This window comes from Ovis aries, chromosome 22 (assembly GCF_016772045.2).
Source record: "Ovis aries strain OAR_USU_Benz2616 breed Rambouillet chromosome 22, ARS-UI_Ramb_v3.0, whole genome shotgun sequence".
In the NCBI taxonomy this organism is placed as follows: Eukaryota; Metazoa; Chordata; class Mammalia; order Artiodactyla; family Bovidae; genus Ovis; species Ovis aries.
Genome location: NC_056075.1, coordinates 30,383,497 through 30,400,974, shown reverse-complemented (window position 1 = coordinate 30,400,974; position 17,478 = coordinate 30,383,497). Strand labels below are relative to the sequence as shown.

The 17,478-nt window shown below is 38.7% G+C and overlaps 1 protein-coding gene across 3 annotated transcripts in view; it reads right to left on the bottom strand.

Moving 5' to 3' along the window:
* Window positions 1-17,478, bottom strand: part of MXI1 (MAX interactor 1, dimerization protein) — a 99,559-nt gene that overhangs the window by 9,260 nt on the left and 72,821 nt on the right. For all 3 annotated transcript variants that reach the window (XM_027960481.3, XM_042238821.2, XM_004020185.6), the window contains 2 exons: window positions 5,464-5,578; window positions 4,673-4,844 (listed from right to left, as the gene is read on the bottom strand). In XM_027960481.3, coding sequence (XP_027816282.1) covers window positions 4,673-4,844; window positions 5,464-5,578 — 287 coding nt within the window. The remainder of the gene's footprint in view (window positions 1-4,672; window positions 4,845-5,463; window positions 5,579-17,478) is intronic.

Below are 17,478 nucleotides of genomic sequence, written 5' to 3'. Positions count from 1 at the left end.
TTGGCACTGATTTTAACGGTTCACACTGATCACAGTTGCTTTAGAAAAGTGGATTCTAGCTGAGCACAAGAAGACAGAGCAAGTTATTTTGAAGAATATAATTTTGAAGATGGCTTATTGCTTCAAAAGGTTTTAGCAGTCTTTTTAAAATGCACTCAGTTATCCAAACAAACTGTACAGATAATCCTATGAATGCATAACTATTTTCTTCATATCCATTAATTCTTCATAGGCTATTTAGTGTTTCCTAGATCACAGAACACTCATCCGACCTATACTTGGGAAACAAAATCAAAACACCCTATCCAGAGCATGCTGAATTTAAAAGTCCCTAACACTGGGAAAGAGGGCTGCCAGGTAAGAACAGGGATGGTATGATGAAGACATTCTACCTCTGAAATTTGGAGGTGGGGTGGGTACGAGGAGGAGACAATAGCAGTAGTAGCCAGCAAAAGAAAGACGAGGACCAAGGTCTACTTCCTTACGCAGGGTTATTTCTGCTATGCCTCTCACTCGTAAATGCATTATGACCTTGAGGCTTTTGCTGCTGCTTCTGGTGAACTATTCTTCAAAACCAAGTGCCACACACAAAAAGTAAGCTTTTACATAACGACAACAAATCCACGAACTCCTAGGGTTGTGTTAAAAACTAGGGTTGTGTTAAAAACCTATTTGAAATGTTCCCACAGAATATGGGGGATTCGGGTATTTAAAAAGAACAAGAATGACTATAGTGGATTGGGACATATTTAGTACATGAAAAAATACGAGTTTACAAGATAATCAAAGAGCTAAACAAAAAAGTTACCTCTGGAGGTTGCTAAGGTACCAATTCATTACTCAGAAAATTGATAAAGCAAAAACAAGCATTTATCCCATCTTTCCAGTAAAGACTTTATTTGAAGGTAACCAGAAAGTTGATGAAAAATGTTCTTTAAAGAAGAAAAAGTTAATTAACACAACAATGATAGAAAATCACTATTTTGGAACACCTAATAAAATAATGATCAGGGCAACAATCATCAATAACTGTTAAACTATTAAGCAAAAGGTTGATACATTTGCATTAATGTATCTGATGACATCATCTGAACCCAGTGACCAATGTTATCACTAGTGTGGGACAATTAAAAATACTACTGATGCACAGGAAGTACACAGCACCACCTAGGAAGTATCTGTGCCTCCAAAAAAACAACTTGAATATAATCAAACCTCTAGACCTATCAACCAGTTTACAAGAAATATAAGGGCAGAACATGTTAAATGACACCATGAAGATTCATTCAGCCACATCTAGAATGTGGGAAACGGTAAGAAAATTCCAATCTCCCAGGTTCTACAACAAATAAATGGCATTAAAAAAAATGGGAAAGGGAAAACTACAGAAGTATAGTTGACTCTTGAACAGCATGGGGGTTAAGGACACCAACCCTTCACACAGACAGCAATCTGAGTCAACTGTTAGAGTCAGCCCTCCCTATCTGCAGATTCAAACAACCATGGATCATGTAGTACTGTAGCACATATTTAATGAAAAGCAGTTCACACTTGGGCTGTTCAAGGGCTAACTGTACCTTAAAAGGTACAAAGAAATGTAGACTTTGGATTCTTTTTCAAACACACCAATCGTAAGATGCCTTTTTTGAGAAAAATTGATGAGACTGGGTGTTAGATGACATTAAATAGGACTATCTGATTTTATTGGGTTGGCCATAAAGTTTCTTTGGTTTTTAAGCAAAAATACAAGACAGATTTTTCACTTTCACCAAGCAGTTTACTGAACAACAAATTCAGTTTTGTCCCACTACCTTCTGCCGTTTTTCAGGCGACTTCATAATTCCATCTTCCTAAAACTTGGTCTTTTTCAGTAAAGAACTGTTCCAGGTACCTTTTACAGTCTTCCAAAGAACTAAGATTTTTTCCATTAAAATTTTGTAAGGGGTGAACTAAATGGAAATCAGAAGGTGGACTGTCTTGTGGATATAGCAGATGAATCAGAACTTCCCAGTCAAACTGTAACAGTTTTTGCCTGGTCATCAAAGAAACAAGCAGTCTTGTGGTACCCTGATGGAAGATAATGCGTTTTCTGTTGACTAATTACAGAGGCTTTTCATTGAGTGCTGCTCTCACTTGGTCTAACTGGGAGCAGTACTTACTGTAATTAATCATTTGGTTTTCCAGAAGGAGCTCATAATAGAGGACTCCTTCCAGTTCCACCATATACACAAGATAACCTTTGGATGATGTGGTTGGTCGTGGTTCATTTTGCTTGGTCCGCGATGTCTTCCATTCCAGATTATTGTACAGTATCCACTTTTCATTGTCCGTCAAAATTTGATTTAAAAACCGTTATGTTTCAGGAGAGAATCGCATGCAGAAATACAGTCTTAAGAACGTTTTTTTCCCACTTATGTGGAACCCAAACAGTAATTAACATAATCAAGTTGATGCAAATGATTTTCAGTGCTTGATTTGGATATTCTGAGTATGTCAACTGTCTCCTATGTGGTATAACGTTTATTGTTCTCAATTAATGCCTCAATCTGATTGTTATCAACTTCAACCTGACTGTGAAGCATTGTCCAGCAAGAAATCTCCAGCACGAAACTTCACAAACTACTTTTGACATGTTTAAGTAGTCTCGGCAACTTCTCCATACACTGCACAAATCTTTGTGTTTCAGTTGTATTTTTACCTTTCTTGAAATAATATTCTGAAAATGTTTTTTTCTTCCATCTTCAATATTAAAATGGCTATGTGAAAATTCACTGAAGTTTTTAAAAATATGCACACGGATAGGAGAACTATCACAGTACAATCTAATAAAATTGTTGTGAATTGGAAGGACTGATGCTGAAGCTGAAACTCCAATACTTTGGCCACCTCATGTGAAGAGTTGATTCACTGGAAAAGACCCTGATGCTGGGAGGGATGAGGGGCAGGAGGAGAAGGGGATGACAGAGGATGAGATGGCTGGATGGCATCACCCACTCGATGGACATGAGTTTAGGTAAACTCGGGGAGATGGTGATGGACAGGGAGGCCTGGCGTGCTGCGATTCATGGGGTCGCAAAGAGTCGACAGGACTGAGCAACTGAACTGAAGCAATACTAGACCCATCTTATGGAAAAAATCAGATGAACTTTTGGCCAACTCAATATTAATTTTATGGGACGTTATAACAGTATTATGTACTTTTTAAAGTCCTATTTATCAAAGATACATACTGAAGTATTTAGGAACAAAATGAAATGTTACCTGAGATTTGATTTTAAAAACTTCAGAAAAAATGGTCAGGGCATATGGGTGGTAGAGAACAGGTGAAAAAAGAATGACAAAATGTTGACAGCTGTACAAGCTGGATAATGGATACATGAGAGTTCATTATTCTATTTACTTTAGTATATGTTCGAAATTTTCCATAATAGGACTTCCCTGGTAGTCCAGTGGTAGGAACCCACCTGCCAGTGCAGGGGACATGGGTTCAATTCCTGGTTCAGAAAGATTCCACATACCTCAGGGCAACTAGGCCCATATGCCGCAACTGTGAGCCTGGGCTCTAGAGCCCAGCGAGAGCAGTTACTGCAATGAGAAGCTTGTACACTGCAGTGAAGAGTAGCCTAGAGGAACCTCTGGACTACAACTAGAGGGAAGTCCTTGCACAGCAATCAGAAGTAATAAAAATGTCAAATTTCCATAATAAGAAATTTTACAAAATTTTCTTTTTTGTTTCAAAATTCTCAAAATCTTGTGAGCTCTAGTTTCCCAAATATGAAGTGACCGGAGTTCACCTCTGGGATCTTTTATTGTGGTGTGAGGCCTGATGTGGTGGGAGCTGTAGATGAACAGATGAGTAAAATCCAAACAATTACAATTTCTTTTCTGGTTGTTTTTTGTTCTTTAATTCTGCCAAAGACAAATGTTCTAGGACAGATGTTACGAGAAATGGAGGGTGTGTTACTTTAAAATACAGATACAAAAATTAACATCACCAGTAATAAAACATATCAACATCATGTATCTTCCTGATACAATGAACTAAGAAGGGCACAACATCACTTCTGTGGCATTTCTTCCCTCAAATGTGTAACACCTCAGTCTAATAGAAAACATCAGATAAACCCAAGTTGAGGAACACTAAAATAACTGACCAATATTCTTCAAATGTGTCATGGTCACGAAAGAAAGACTGAAGAAATATTTCTAAGGCAATGGAGATCTTACACTGGATCCTGGATTAGACACAGAACATTATTAGGAACAGTAGTGAAATCTGAATAAGGTTAATAGGTTAATAATATTATATGAATGTTAATTTCTTGGTTTCAATAGCTGTATTATGGTTACATAAGATATTAACATTAGAGGAACCTGGGTGAAGGGTATATGAGAACTCAACAATTTTCTACAGAAAACTTACAACTTTAAAATTTTTTCAAAGTGGAATATTTGAGATATATATGTGTGTGTATATATATATAAATCAAGAAAAAATGTTCTATAGTTCACACAGGCATTGCTAGACAATGTTGTGACTGCATAAAATCTAGAATGCCACATACAGTGTTGGTGTAGAAGAAGGAAGCAAACACAATGCCACCCATCCTACCCTCTAAATTCAGAGACAGGGATGCTTTGTGTTTCATTAGGGAAGAAGCTCACTGCCTACCTCGCTCTGAATCAGAACGATCTGAAGAAATAGTTGATCCAATGCTGTCCATTCGTATTCGTTCCATCTCTTGAGGACCCTGCAGCTGTTCCAGTCGCCGCTTTAAAAATCTCTGTTCTCGTTCCAAGTTCTCTAGCTGGTGCTGGCTCTTCCTTTCAGCTTCTTCAAGTTTCTGAAATGATACAGTGATATTTAAGTTTGTGTGTTGTACAGTACAAACAGTAAGATTAATTCCTCCCTAACATGGTAGCAGATTTCTTTGTTGACAGAGAAAACATGAATGACTATAAGTATATGTGTGTGTATAAAAACATACATAAATATGTATTTTTAAACATCAAAAATAGTTTTTTCTTCACTGTGTGTGTGTGTGTGTATAATGAATGCTACATTACTAGAACAATATGGAATTTTCAAAGTCTGTCAAGTTATTGCCATAAAAGAGAAACCAGCTCTGCAGTATAGTTTGATGGAAAAACACTGAGGGACACACAGCCAAATGAAGTCATCTCCACCAGGGGGCACAACTGCCTGCCTTTGGGTATCAGCAGAGTAATTGTTATTTTCCTAGTATTCCCAGCTCTTCAAATGGCCATGCTGTCAAAACAATTTAGCGTAATCAGGTTATGTTGCTCCTATCAGATTAGCATTAAATTTTCAGAAAATTTCTCTTGAGGTCAGTCATTAAAGGAGAGTATTGTGAGCTAGCTGATATATGTGGACAGAAATCACTACTAAAAAGACAGCAGGACTGAGACAGTCATGTGAAAATATAAAAAAAAAATTCCTACCTTGATGTGTGCTTTGGCTTTGTTGAGCAAACCAAGTGTTGTGTGCCTGGTGCAATCTGGTCCTAGTGGAATAAGAACTTTTAAGCGTTCTAAACACAGGCGAAGATGAGCTCGTCTAAGAAAGACAAAGATAAGTCAAATCAGCAGTCTGAATATTCCACTAAAAACACCTTAAAGTCTATTTTAAGACAAATAAGAACTTGCACATTATTCAGTTTCAAAAAAGTATCTGCATGCAAGTGCAGGCGTGCCTACTGGCTTTCAGTTTTCTGCTACTTTCGTTGTACGCTGCAGACATCGGTCACTTCAGATTATTATCCCCAATGGTAATCTCTGTCACAGGTGATTTAATTTTAACCAGTCCCATAAACTTTCTCAACTGTATTAATGTAGAAGTAGGAAAACACTGGGCAACTGTATTTAATTTTGAATGTATAAAACCAAAGGCTAGGTTAGAGGTTTTCAGCTTCACTACTCGAAAAGGCTCATGAATTTCCATTTCCTCCCTTCCACCTTTCATTCACACACACACACACACACACACACACACACACACACACACACACTCCTCTCCACAACTGCAGCCATCCTACAGTGTTTGTATTATTATGCATTAGTTTAAACCATATAAAATTTCTGATACTAAGCCATTTCTCACATAAAAATGACAACTTCATATGATCCAACACTACAAAAACAGCAAAATTCTGTGGCCAGTGAGCACAGGGTGAGACAAAATACATGGCTCTACGGTCAATTCCAGACACTGAGTCAACGACCTATAAAATAGTCCCCTGCTTCCTACTATCTAAGTGTATCAGCTGTCACTAGCTTTTCCTTTTTATTTCTCTGTCTCCCTCTCCCCTCTCATACTACCCACCTCCAATATTCTACACCTGGAAAAAAGCCAGGTGACAGAATTCTTCACCAAAAGTCACTGTGTTCTTTAACACACTCATCCTGTGGGCAGGTTAGGGAAATGTTTCCTGTATATGCTAGCAGAGAGCCTCATGAATTTACATTCCATGTACCCTGTGGGTTCTGCTGTGCTGTGCTTAAGCTGCTCAGTCGTGTCTGACTCTTTGTGAGTCCCTGGATCGTAGCCAGCCAGGCTCCTCTGCCCATGGGGATTCTCCAGGCAAGAGTACTGGAGTGGGTTGCCATGCTCTCCTCCAGGGGATCTTCCCAACCCAGGGATCGAATGCAGGTCTCTTCCATTACAGCAGATTCTGTACTAGCTGAGCTACCAGAGAAGCCCATGTGCCCTACAGGAACTATGATCACCATGATGAGAATTCTGGACACATAATTTCACCCTGAAACAATATTAATTTACATATCTGGTTCTGTGGTTCATAATGTATAACTTAATCCAGAAGTTAGTAGTATATCTGAAAAGAAAGCCCACAAATGTGTTCACAGATTAGTCCTATTCCTTAAAGAACTATAATTGAACAATTAGCAACTGTGTCAACTGCCGTAGGAACAAAACACTCCATTTTCTCCTCAAAGACGGTCAGATGGTTTACTAGCTCACCCTTCAAACTATGCTTTCTCTGTCTTAATACATAAGAAATAATGTCAAGAGATATTCTCAAGTGCTAGCAAGTTCAAGGAGGGATAGCAGAAGGCAACCAATTATGTCACTGACAGGCAAGGATGTTAAGGGCAGTGAAGTGAGGTTTGGCTGATGAATTGTCAAGATTCTTCTAGTACCTACTAGCCAGCATAGTTAAGAAGTCTGTTAGCATTTCCATTCCAAATCTATTGAGTTCAATAACTCAAATCTAGTAATTGGCTCCAGGCTGAAACCTGACATATCTGATGTGGATAAAAATAATTCTGTTTAATTTTCTTTAAAAGTTTATCATGGATTCCTGGTTAATGAGATTTAACAATTTTAAAGTCACTCTCCTCCCCTAATGTGCAAACCAAAATCATAGAATTTTAATTTTTAATTGTAAAATCTCTTAGGTGAGGACTCTCACATAATCACAGACTAAAACTAAACAAAATAAGGTTCACAGTAAAAAGGGCCTTTAAACTCTTCATTAGGATTATTATGGTATATGCCTAATAACTGAACTCATATGATATGACTGGAGGGTGGAGAGAGGCTGGTGGTTCTCTTAAAATAATTAGATGCTCCCAAGAGGGCTTTGAATTCAATCATCTAAAAAAAAATTGCAAAGTTAACAAGTATTTTGCCAAAGGAATAACTTGTCATATTTAACCCCAGATATTCAGTACATATATACAACTTTTAGTTTAAGAAGTTTCAGATGGCTCCTTACTACAGTTGCATATCAAGAAAAAATGGCAGAGGGCGGCGCAGAAAAAAATGGGTGGGTCAATTTCCTGTGTTGTAAAATCTAAGTTAAAGTCATATTAAAAAATAAGCAGAATGTACAGCAACATGGATAAAAGTAGAGATTATCATACTAACTGAAGTCAGAGAGAGAAAGACAAATACCATGATATCACTTACATCACAAGTTAATGTATCTACATATAAAACAGACTCACAGACACAGAGATCAGACTTGTGGTTCCCAAGGTGGGTGGTCGGGGGGTGGGAGAGGGATGGACTGGGAGTCTGGGATGGTAGATGCAAATATTACATTTAGAATGGATGTAACAAAGTCCCAGGTATAGTACAGGGAACTATTTCCAATCTCCTGGGATAAGCCATAATGGAAAAGAATATTTTAAAGAATATGTATATATGTATGTATAACAGTCACTTTGCTGTACAGCAGAGATTGGCATATCAGTGTAAATCAACTAGATAAATAAAAAATGATAAAGATAAAAATGAATAAAATGAACTACACTTTACTGTGAAAAAATAAAATCTAGGCAGAAATCAATAATATTAAAATATTTTTTTCTTTTAAAAAATCATTCAGTTGTATATTTATTACATGACTTTTGTGTACTCAGCAATGTTCTTGACGCTTGAGTGGGAGAAGTAAAAAAAAGAAAGGTAAATTTTAGCAGTTTATAATCTAGACTACAGAATGAAACATATTTTGTTTCAGTTGGTTCACAATGAAATGAGTCATACAGGTATCAAGGGTGACAGAATCTAAATGAAAGAAGAGATTATAATTGAAGAAGATAGCTTAATAAAAGAGGTTGAAACTTAAAGGATACTGAATTTGTTTATGAAAAAAGCACAGTAATTAAAACAGTAAAATTTAAAAGTCAAATATTGGGAGCAAGTTTAAACCTAAAATTAAAAATACTTTAGATTTCTTCATTCAAAACAAAACAACTGAGTTGGAATTCTATAAGGAAACATCAACCAAGTTCAGCAGTCTGGTGATCTGCAACAGCACTGTCAATCAGGAATTGCCCAGGCCAAAGGAGTCACGATGCAAGCGATGTCTAAGTGAACCAGGAAGGCAGACTCCCCTCCAAAGTACTGTCACTACTGAACATTTCTTTAGTCAAGTCAATTTTTTAGACCATTCTTTAAAATTGAAGTGTAATTTACAATGCTGCATCAGTTTTCAGGTGTACAGCAAAGTGATTTGGTTTTATATATATATATATATGTGTGTGTATATACATATATATATACACACACTTTTTTTTCAGATTCTTTTCCATTATAGACTACAAAATACTGAATATAATTCCCTGTGCTATACAGTAGGTCCTTGTTTGTTTTATATACAGAAGTGTGTATATGTTAATTCCAAACTCCTAATAAGCTCCCCACCATAATTTTATTTTCTATGTCTGTGAATCTATTTCTGTTTCATAAATAAATTCACTTATATTACTTTTTTAGGTTCCACAAATAAGTGATATCATATGATGTCTCTCTCTGTATCTGACTGACTTCACTTAATCTGATAATCTCTAGGTTCATCCATGTTGCTGCAAATGGCATTTCATTCTTTTTTATGGCTGAGCTGTGAAGAAAGCTGAGTGCCGAAGAATTGATGCCTTTGAACTGTGGTGTTGCAGAAGACTCCTGCGAGTCCCTTGGATTGCAAGGAGATCCAACCAGTCCATTCTGAAGGAGATCAGCCCTGGGATTTCTTTGGAAGGAATGATGCTAAAGCTGAAACTCTAGTACTTTGGCCACCTAATGCAAAGAGTTGACTCATTGGAAAAAACTCTGATGCTGGGAGGGATTGGGGGCAGGAGAAGGGGACGACAGAGGCTGGACAGCATCACGGACTTGATGGACGGGAGTCTGAGTGAACTCCAGGAGTTGGTGATAGACAGGGAGGCCTGGTGTGCTGCGATTCATGGGGTCGCAAAGAGTCGGACACGACTGAGCTACTGAACTGAACATTCCATTATATATGTGTGTGTGTGTGTGTGTGTGTCTATACACACCACATCTCCTTTATCATTCATCTCTTGGTGAACATTTAGGTTTTTTCCATGTCTTTGCTATTATAAATAGTGCTGCAATAAACATTGGGGTGTACATATCTTTTTGAATTAGAGTTTTCTCTGGATATATGCTCCAGGAGTGGAATTGCAGGATTATATGGTAACTCTATTTTCAGTTTTTTAAGGACCCTCTATACTGTTCTCCAGGCTTCCCAGGTGGTGCTAGTGGTAAAGAACCTGCCTGCCAGTGCAGGAGATCTAAGAGACGTGGGTTTGATCACTAGGTCAGAAAGATCCCCTGGAGGGGGGCATGACAACCCACTCCAGTATTGCCTGCAGAATCCCATGGACAGAGGAGACTGGTGGGCTACAGTCCACAGAGTCACAAAGTTAGATATGACTGAAGCAACTTAGCACGCGTGCATGCTATTCTCCACAGTCCCTGGACCAATTTATATTCCCACGAACAGGGTAGCAGGGTTCCACTACTGAACATTTCTTCAGTCAAGTAGTTTTAAGTGTGTTCCAAGATACAGTTTATACCAAGAAAACATACCCTGAGATATGTCTCACAAAGGCCAGTGATGCCATTGTCCATATTTTGTAAGTAGAGTCCTCATGAAGGATGAGTGGTGAATGATGTCCTCTGCTCTTCTAAGGGGACAGTATATGTGGGGGAGGCAAATGTTATTTCCTCCAGTTTTTGTATTAATACTTGTAAGTGAATCAGGCATTAGGAGAATAGAATAACAAAGGGTTAATGGAAGTTGAACAAGGCGGAACCACACTTTTCAAAGTGGCCATTTAAATATTATACACAGTTCTTCCAGGTGCTTATATGCCCCTTTAAGTAAATGCAATGGATTCCCTGTGACTGTAAACTGGAAAGTTAAATCAGAAAATCCATTATCTTCCATATGTAAGTTTTTTCTGTCCAGCAAATTATGGAATGAATTGTATGACAAAATTATTCTTCCCTTACAATGGTGCTGAGCTGCTCTTCACCCTTTCCCCCATTCTCCCTGCTGGTAACCAGATTGCAAGCTTAACCACCAATGACCTAGAAAGGCATATCTTTTGATGCCATCTGGTCCTTTCTTTTCTTGCCTTCGTTCTCATATGACTGGTGGCTCTGGAGTCTCCTGTACGGAGTTGCCAAATCATGAACTGTGAGACGCTGGCAGAAGAGAAGAGGACAAGAGACAGAGAAGAATAAAAGCCTGGTTTGATTTGAAAATCCTTATGTACTGAGAAGAAATTTGCAAGTATCATAACATGATGTTTTTCAAGTCATCAAGGAGTGGAGGAACCGACATAAGAATTCATGAAAGGCATGGTCCTGCACCGATAGTCGAAGTATAAGAAAGTTGGGGAAACTTAAGGCTGTTGTTCTGAATATTCTGATGAACACTAGACTAACAACCAATAGGAAAAACATAACATTGTAAATTTACATGGTTAAACCTGATGGAAAAAAATTTAGCACCCTGGTTAGCGTTTACTTAACTTTTCACAACACATTGATAGCTCAATAAAAACTATACAACTAAAATCTTTCCTAATTTAGCATGTGTGACTGTAAAGCAAAATTAGGATTAGACTGTAAAGCAAGATTAGGATTGTAGCAGGAGATGCCCTGTGAGAAAACTGGAGTCTCCTTGCAGAGAGTGAGGCAGCAAGACAATGAAAAGATACCAAAGTAATTTTATTTTCAAAGACACTGTGAGGTCTGTTTTAAAGTGAGATATAAAAGTGGGTTTTTCCCAGGGGAAGAGGCAATTCCCACTGACTAACCCTGTTAGAGAGAAGGTCCTATCAAAATTACCCACACCTTCCAAAAGGGCAAGCCCCTTGTGGGAAAAGGAACAATTAGAGTCTGTTTGGCTTTTATTTTGGTAGATTGGGATCATTTTTCCCTAAAGGACCCAGTGCTGCTTTTGATTTCAAACCTTGTAAACTTTACTGCCAAACTGAAATATCACAGGACATGAGGGGAAATGATTTTGCTATAAAATGGCTCCTGCTAGTAGCTATGATATTTTAAAGCATAGGTATATCAACCAGAAGAGGCACACACAGTGTTGAGGGAATAGAGAGGAAAGAATTCCCTTTCAGAAAAAAATTGCAAGTATCATATGATGATGTTTTTCAAGTTGTCTCTTGAAACTCTTATCCCTCTGCCCAACAACAATAAGAAATTTAACACCTGCCCAGCCTCACAAACCATCCGTTGGCTGATGCCCTTGGAGGCACGGTCCTTCACTGGAACTTGCTTGTCTTTCATTCCTCCACTACGGGATACCAAGACTTTGCCAAGTAACTAAATAAAAATGGAAAACAAGTCAAGTGATAGGGACAGTACTTGTATTTTCCTCTCTGTTGAACGTTATGCAACAGGCTGACTCCTCCCTTGGGCCACATTCTTCAAAGCTGCAGTGGCTCGTGGCCAGGTTTCCCAACTACACAACACTTTTGTACATGACAGCAGCTAGCTGCTTATCCTACACATTTTATATTCCAGCATTTCTCTAAAATGTAACATGTTGAGAATTTTCTAAATCTTCAAAGTTACCAAAAAAACAAAAACAAAAACCTGCCTGCTTCCTTTTATTAAAAAATGACATTAAAGATATTATAGATCCAGAATCTAAGCACAATCATGCTACTCATGAATTTTATTTACAAAAACTGATATCATATGCTGCTGTTCAGCTTATCCTATTTGTGAAATAAGCTTTAGACACGCTATTCCCATAAAATGGCACATGATAATTATATGTTTCATTTACAGTTTATATATTATCTACTTCATAAAAAAATAAACAGACTATTAACTCCCAGCGAGTAACATGGTAAGTGGCATTTCCCTAGCATCAGAATTGACTGTGGTATCATGGGGTTTAATGAAAACAAAATTAAAACTTAGGAAAATAGCTAGGACACTCTTCTCACTCTTCAAAAAAAAAAGGGGGGGGGCTTTCATTAATATTCCCCTTAATTCATTTGGTATCTTATAAAATAACCAGATAGGAATATCAACAAGTGCTATGATGAAACTGTAAATTATATATAAACTACATAATATTATTATAATATAAATTATTCTATAGTCACATTATCCACCTCACCACTAACAGGCTCATCTATATACAAGATAAGGAATAAAATCAGTAAGGCTGAGATACACATTACTCATTCTTCAAAGATTTTTTTAAAATCACCTTCTCCCAGTAAAATAAAAGTAGTTCTACTCTAGGTTAGGGAGCCAGACAGTATTTAAAGCCAGAAAGTTAAACACCGTATGCCTTCCAGAAGTCATAGTTTTCCTCAAAGATTTGGGAAAAGAACACTATTTTATAGAGAAACAAACAGAGATAATGTAAAGTGTATTTTTAAAATAAAAAACTTCAAACCAATCTCGCATTATTTCACACTACAACCTAGGACCTCCAGGAATCTATGTTAAACTATTAAAGCAAATTACCACAGATCACTATAAGAGCCTGGGACTTCAGAACACCAATTCTGGATTACTGTTGGGATTGTGTTTTTCAAAGGTTTAGAGAGAGAAAAAGTTGGGGGGGAGGCAAGTGAATGGGGGAGAAATGTGAGTACTCAATAAATTAATGATGACAAATAGTGGCATATTCTTTCTTAAGCTACACAGATTCTATATAGGCTGAAATTTCATTTACTCTTCACAACTCAGAGATATGAAGACAATGAACTGCCAGTCAGTCAATAACAATGACCATCAGCAAACAACAAGCTACACCCTATTATGCCACTGAATTACACGTTGTAAAAATTTTTTAAAGATGACAGTAGTAATCTTTATCTGTCTGAAAATGCTATAATCTGACCTGCCTACCACCCTTCAAACCCCACTGGTCATTATCCATTACCTTTTGCAAAACTCTTGCACAAACCAAAGGTTCCTGTTTTCTGACTTCTCTACCTGGAATGCCCTTTCCTCCACTGTTCACTGGGCATCTAACTCATTCATCAATCCACAAACTACTGTTTCTTCCATGAAGGCTTCTTTGCCATATCACCTTTCTCAGATAATAAACACTTTATTTTTACACTAATCACATTATATTCTAATTATCTTCCAGATTAGAATGAATCCATAATTTTTAGTCATTTCAGTTCTTCCAATAACCAAACAGAAAAATGGCCCATAGTGGGGAGAAGAGATGTAACAATTTCCAATGGATATTTCTGGGCCTCTCTAACTCACTCAGTTCAGTTCAGTTCAGTCACTAAGTCGTGTCCGACTCTTTGCGACCCCATGAATCACAGCACGCCAGGCCTCCCTGTCCATCACCATCTCCCGGAGTTCACTCAGACTCACGTCCATCGAGTCCGTGATGCCATCCAGCCATCTCATCCTGGGTCGTCCCTTTCTCCTCCTGCCCCCAATCTCTCCCAGCATCAGAGTCTTTTCCAATGAGTCAACATTTCGCATGAGGTGGCCAGAGTACTGGAGCTTCAGCTTTAGCATCAGTCCTTCCAAAGAAATCCCAGGGCTGATCTCCTTCAGAATGGACTGGTTGGATCTCCTTGCAGTCCAAGGGACTCTCAAGAGTCTTGTCCAACACCACAGTTCAAAAGCATCAATTCTTCGGCGCTCAGCCTTCTTCACAGTCCAACTCTCACATCCATACATGACCACAGGAAAAACCATAGCCTTGACTAGGCAGACCTTAGTCGGCAAAGTAATGTCTCTGCTTTTGAATATACTGTCTAGGTTGGTCATAACTTTTCTTCCAAGGAGTAAGTGTCTTTTAATTTCATGGCTGCAGTCACCATCTGCAGTGATTTTGGAGCCCCCAAAAATAAAGTCTGACACTGTTTCCACTGTTTCCCCATCTACTTCCCAGGAAGTGATGGGACCAGATGCCATGATCTTCGTTTTCTGAATGTTGAACTTTAAGCCAACTTTTTCACTCTCCACTTTCACTTTCATCAAGAGGCTTTTTAGTTCCTCTTCACTTTCTGCCATAAGGGTGGTGTCATCTGCATATCTGAGGTTACTGATATTTCTCCTGGCAATCTTGATTCCAGCTTGTGTTTCTTCCAGTCCAGCATTTCTCATGATGTACTCTGCATATATGTTAAATAAGCAGGGTGACAATATACAGCCTTGACGGACTCCTTTTCCTATTTGGAACCAGTCTGTTGTTCTATGTCCAGTTCTAACTGTTGCTTCCTGACCTGCATACAGATTTCTCAAGAGGCAGGTTAGATGTAGTAATACAGGAGCCTCCAAACAGTATAATCAGATGGCAGGCCAACATTCACAAGTGACCTGCTTACAGATGTCGGAACTCTATATTCTGGTGTGCAGCTGAGGTCACCACCAAAGACAACTACATGTAGAGTAACTGACAACTCTCCAACCAACTCTTGCTTAGGGTTGACATCTCTCTTAATAGTGAAGCAGAGGGCTGGGAATTGCAGCCATTACAACAGAGTAACTTATTAAAGTATTGACAGTGATGGGGACTAGGACAACAATGTCAAATCCACAGATAATTTTTTAAAATCCAATTTTTTTGGTCACCAATATCAACTTTCTGACCTTACTGACAGGCCTCCTAGCATGCAGATAATCTGACTGATTTAAGTTTGGCCTCTGTTCCAGCTGTTGTTCAAGACATGGTGGCAATGACAACTATGATGACAGGAAGGCAATTATTAAGGAAAAAAGAGAAAAGAAAAAAAAAGGTAAGAAAACCCAAGTATGAGAGCGAAAAGTCTAAAAAGAAATACTCCACACTGCAAAGGGGGAAAAAGTTAAATGAATGTTTTTTAATCTCATTTGATAATTTGAGAAACTCATGTTTGCATAGTTTTATAAGATCCCAGGATTGCTGACCACTTGAAGCCTACCTAACAGAAGCAGAAGATATTAAGAAAAGGTGGCAAGAATACATGGAAGAACTGTACAAAAAGATCTTCATGACCCAGATAATCACAATGGTGTGATCACTAACTTGAGCCAGACATCCTGGAATGTGAAGTCAAATGGGCCTTAGAAAGCATCACTACGAACAAAGCTAGTGGAGGTGATGGCATTCCAGTTGAGCTATTTCAAATCCTGAAAGATGATGCTGTGAAAGGGCTGCACTCAATATGCCAGCAAATTTGGAAAACTCAGCAGTGGCCACAGGACTGGAAAAGGTCCGTTTTCATTCCAATCCCAAAGAAAGGCAATGCCAAAGAATGCTCAAACTACCACACAATTGCACTCATCTCACATGCTAGCAAAGTAATGCTCAAAATTCTCCAAGCCAGGCTTCAGCAATATGTGAACCGTGAACTTCTGATGTTCAAGCTGGTTTTAGAAAAGGCAGAAGAACTAGAGATCAAATTGCCAACATCCGCTGGATCACGGAAAAAGCAAGAGAGTTCCAGAAAACATCTATTTCTGCTTTGTTGACTATGCCAAAGCCTTGGACTGTGTGGATCACAATAAACTGTGGAAAATTCTGAGAGAGATGGGAATACCAGATCACCTGACTTGCCTCTTGAGAAATCTGTATGCAGGTCAGGAAGCAACAGTTAGAACTGGACATGGAACCACAGACTGATTCCAAATAGGAAAAGGAGTACGTCAAGGCTGTATATTGTCACCCTGCTTATTTAACTCATATTCAGAGTACATCATGAGAAACACTGGACTGGAAGAAACACAAGCTGGAATCAAGATTGCCGGGAGAAATATCAATAACCTCAGATATGCAGATGACACCACCCTTATGGCAGAAAGTGAAGAGGAACTAAAAAGCCTCTTGATGAAAGTGAAAGTGGAGAGTGAAAAAGTTGGCTTAAAGCTCAACATTCAGAAAACTTAGATCATGGCATCTGGTCCCATCACTTCCTGGGAAGTAGATGGGTAAACAGTGGAAACAGTGTCAGACTTTATTTTTGGGGGCTCCAAAATCACTGCAGATGGTGACTGCAGCCATGAAATTAACAGACGCTTACTCCTTGGAAGAAAAGTTATGACCAACCTAGATAGCATATTCAAAAGCAGAGACATTACTTTACCGACTAAGGTCCGTCTAGTCAAGGCCATGGGTTTTCCTGTGGTCATGTATGGATGTGAGAGTTGGACTGTGAAGAAGGCTGAGCACCGAAGAATTCATGTGTTTGAACTGTGGTGCTGGAGAAGACTCTTGAGAGTCCCTTGGACTGCAAGGAGATCCAACCAGTCCACTCTGAAGGAGATCAGCCCTGGGATTTCTTTGGAAGGAATAATGCTAAAGCTGAAGCTCCAGTACTTTGGCCACCTCATGCGAAATGTTGACTCATTGGAAAAGACTTTGATGCTGGGAGGGATGGAGGCAGGAGGAGAAGGGGACGACAAAGGATGAGATGGCTGGATGGCATCACGGACTCGATGGACGTGAGTCTGAGTGAACTCCAGGAGTTGGTGATGGACAGGGAGGCCTGGCGTGCTGCAATTCATGGGGTCGCAAAGAGTCAGACATGACTAAGCGACTGAACTGAACTGAACTGATAGCATAGAACATATAAATTTCTTTTACTGACCTGCATTCATCTCTAAGGGAGATGACTACTGACAGCATTTGAAAAAAATAAAAATCTGGCTCCAGAAGCATATGTTCTCTACTGAAACTCCTACAA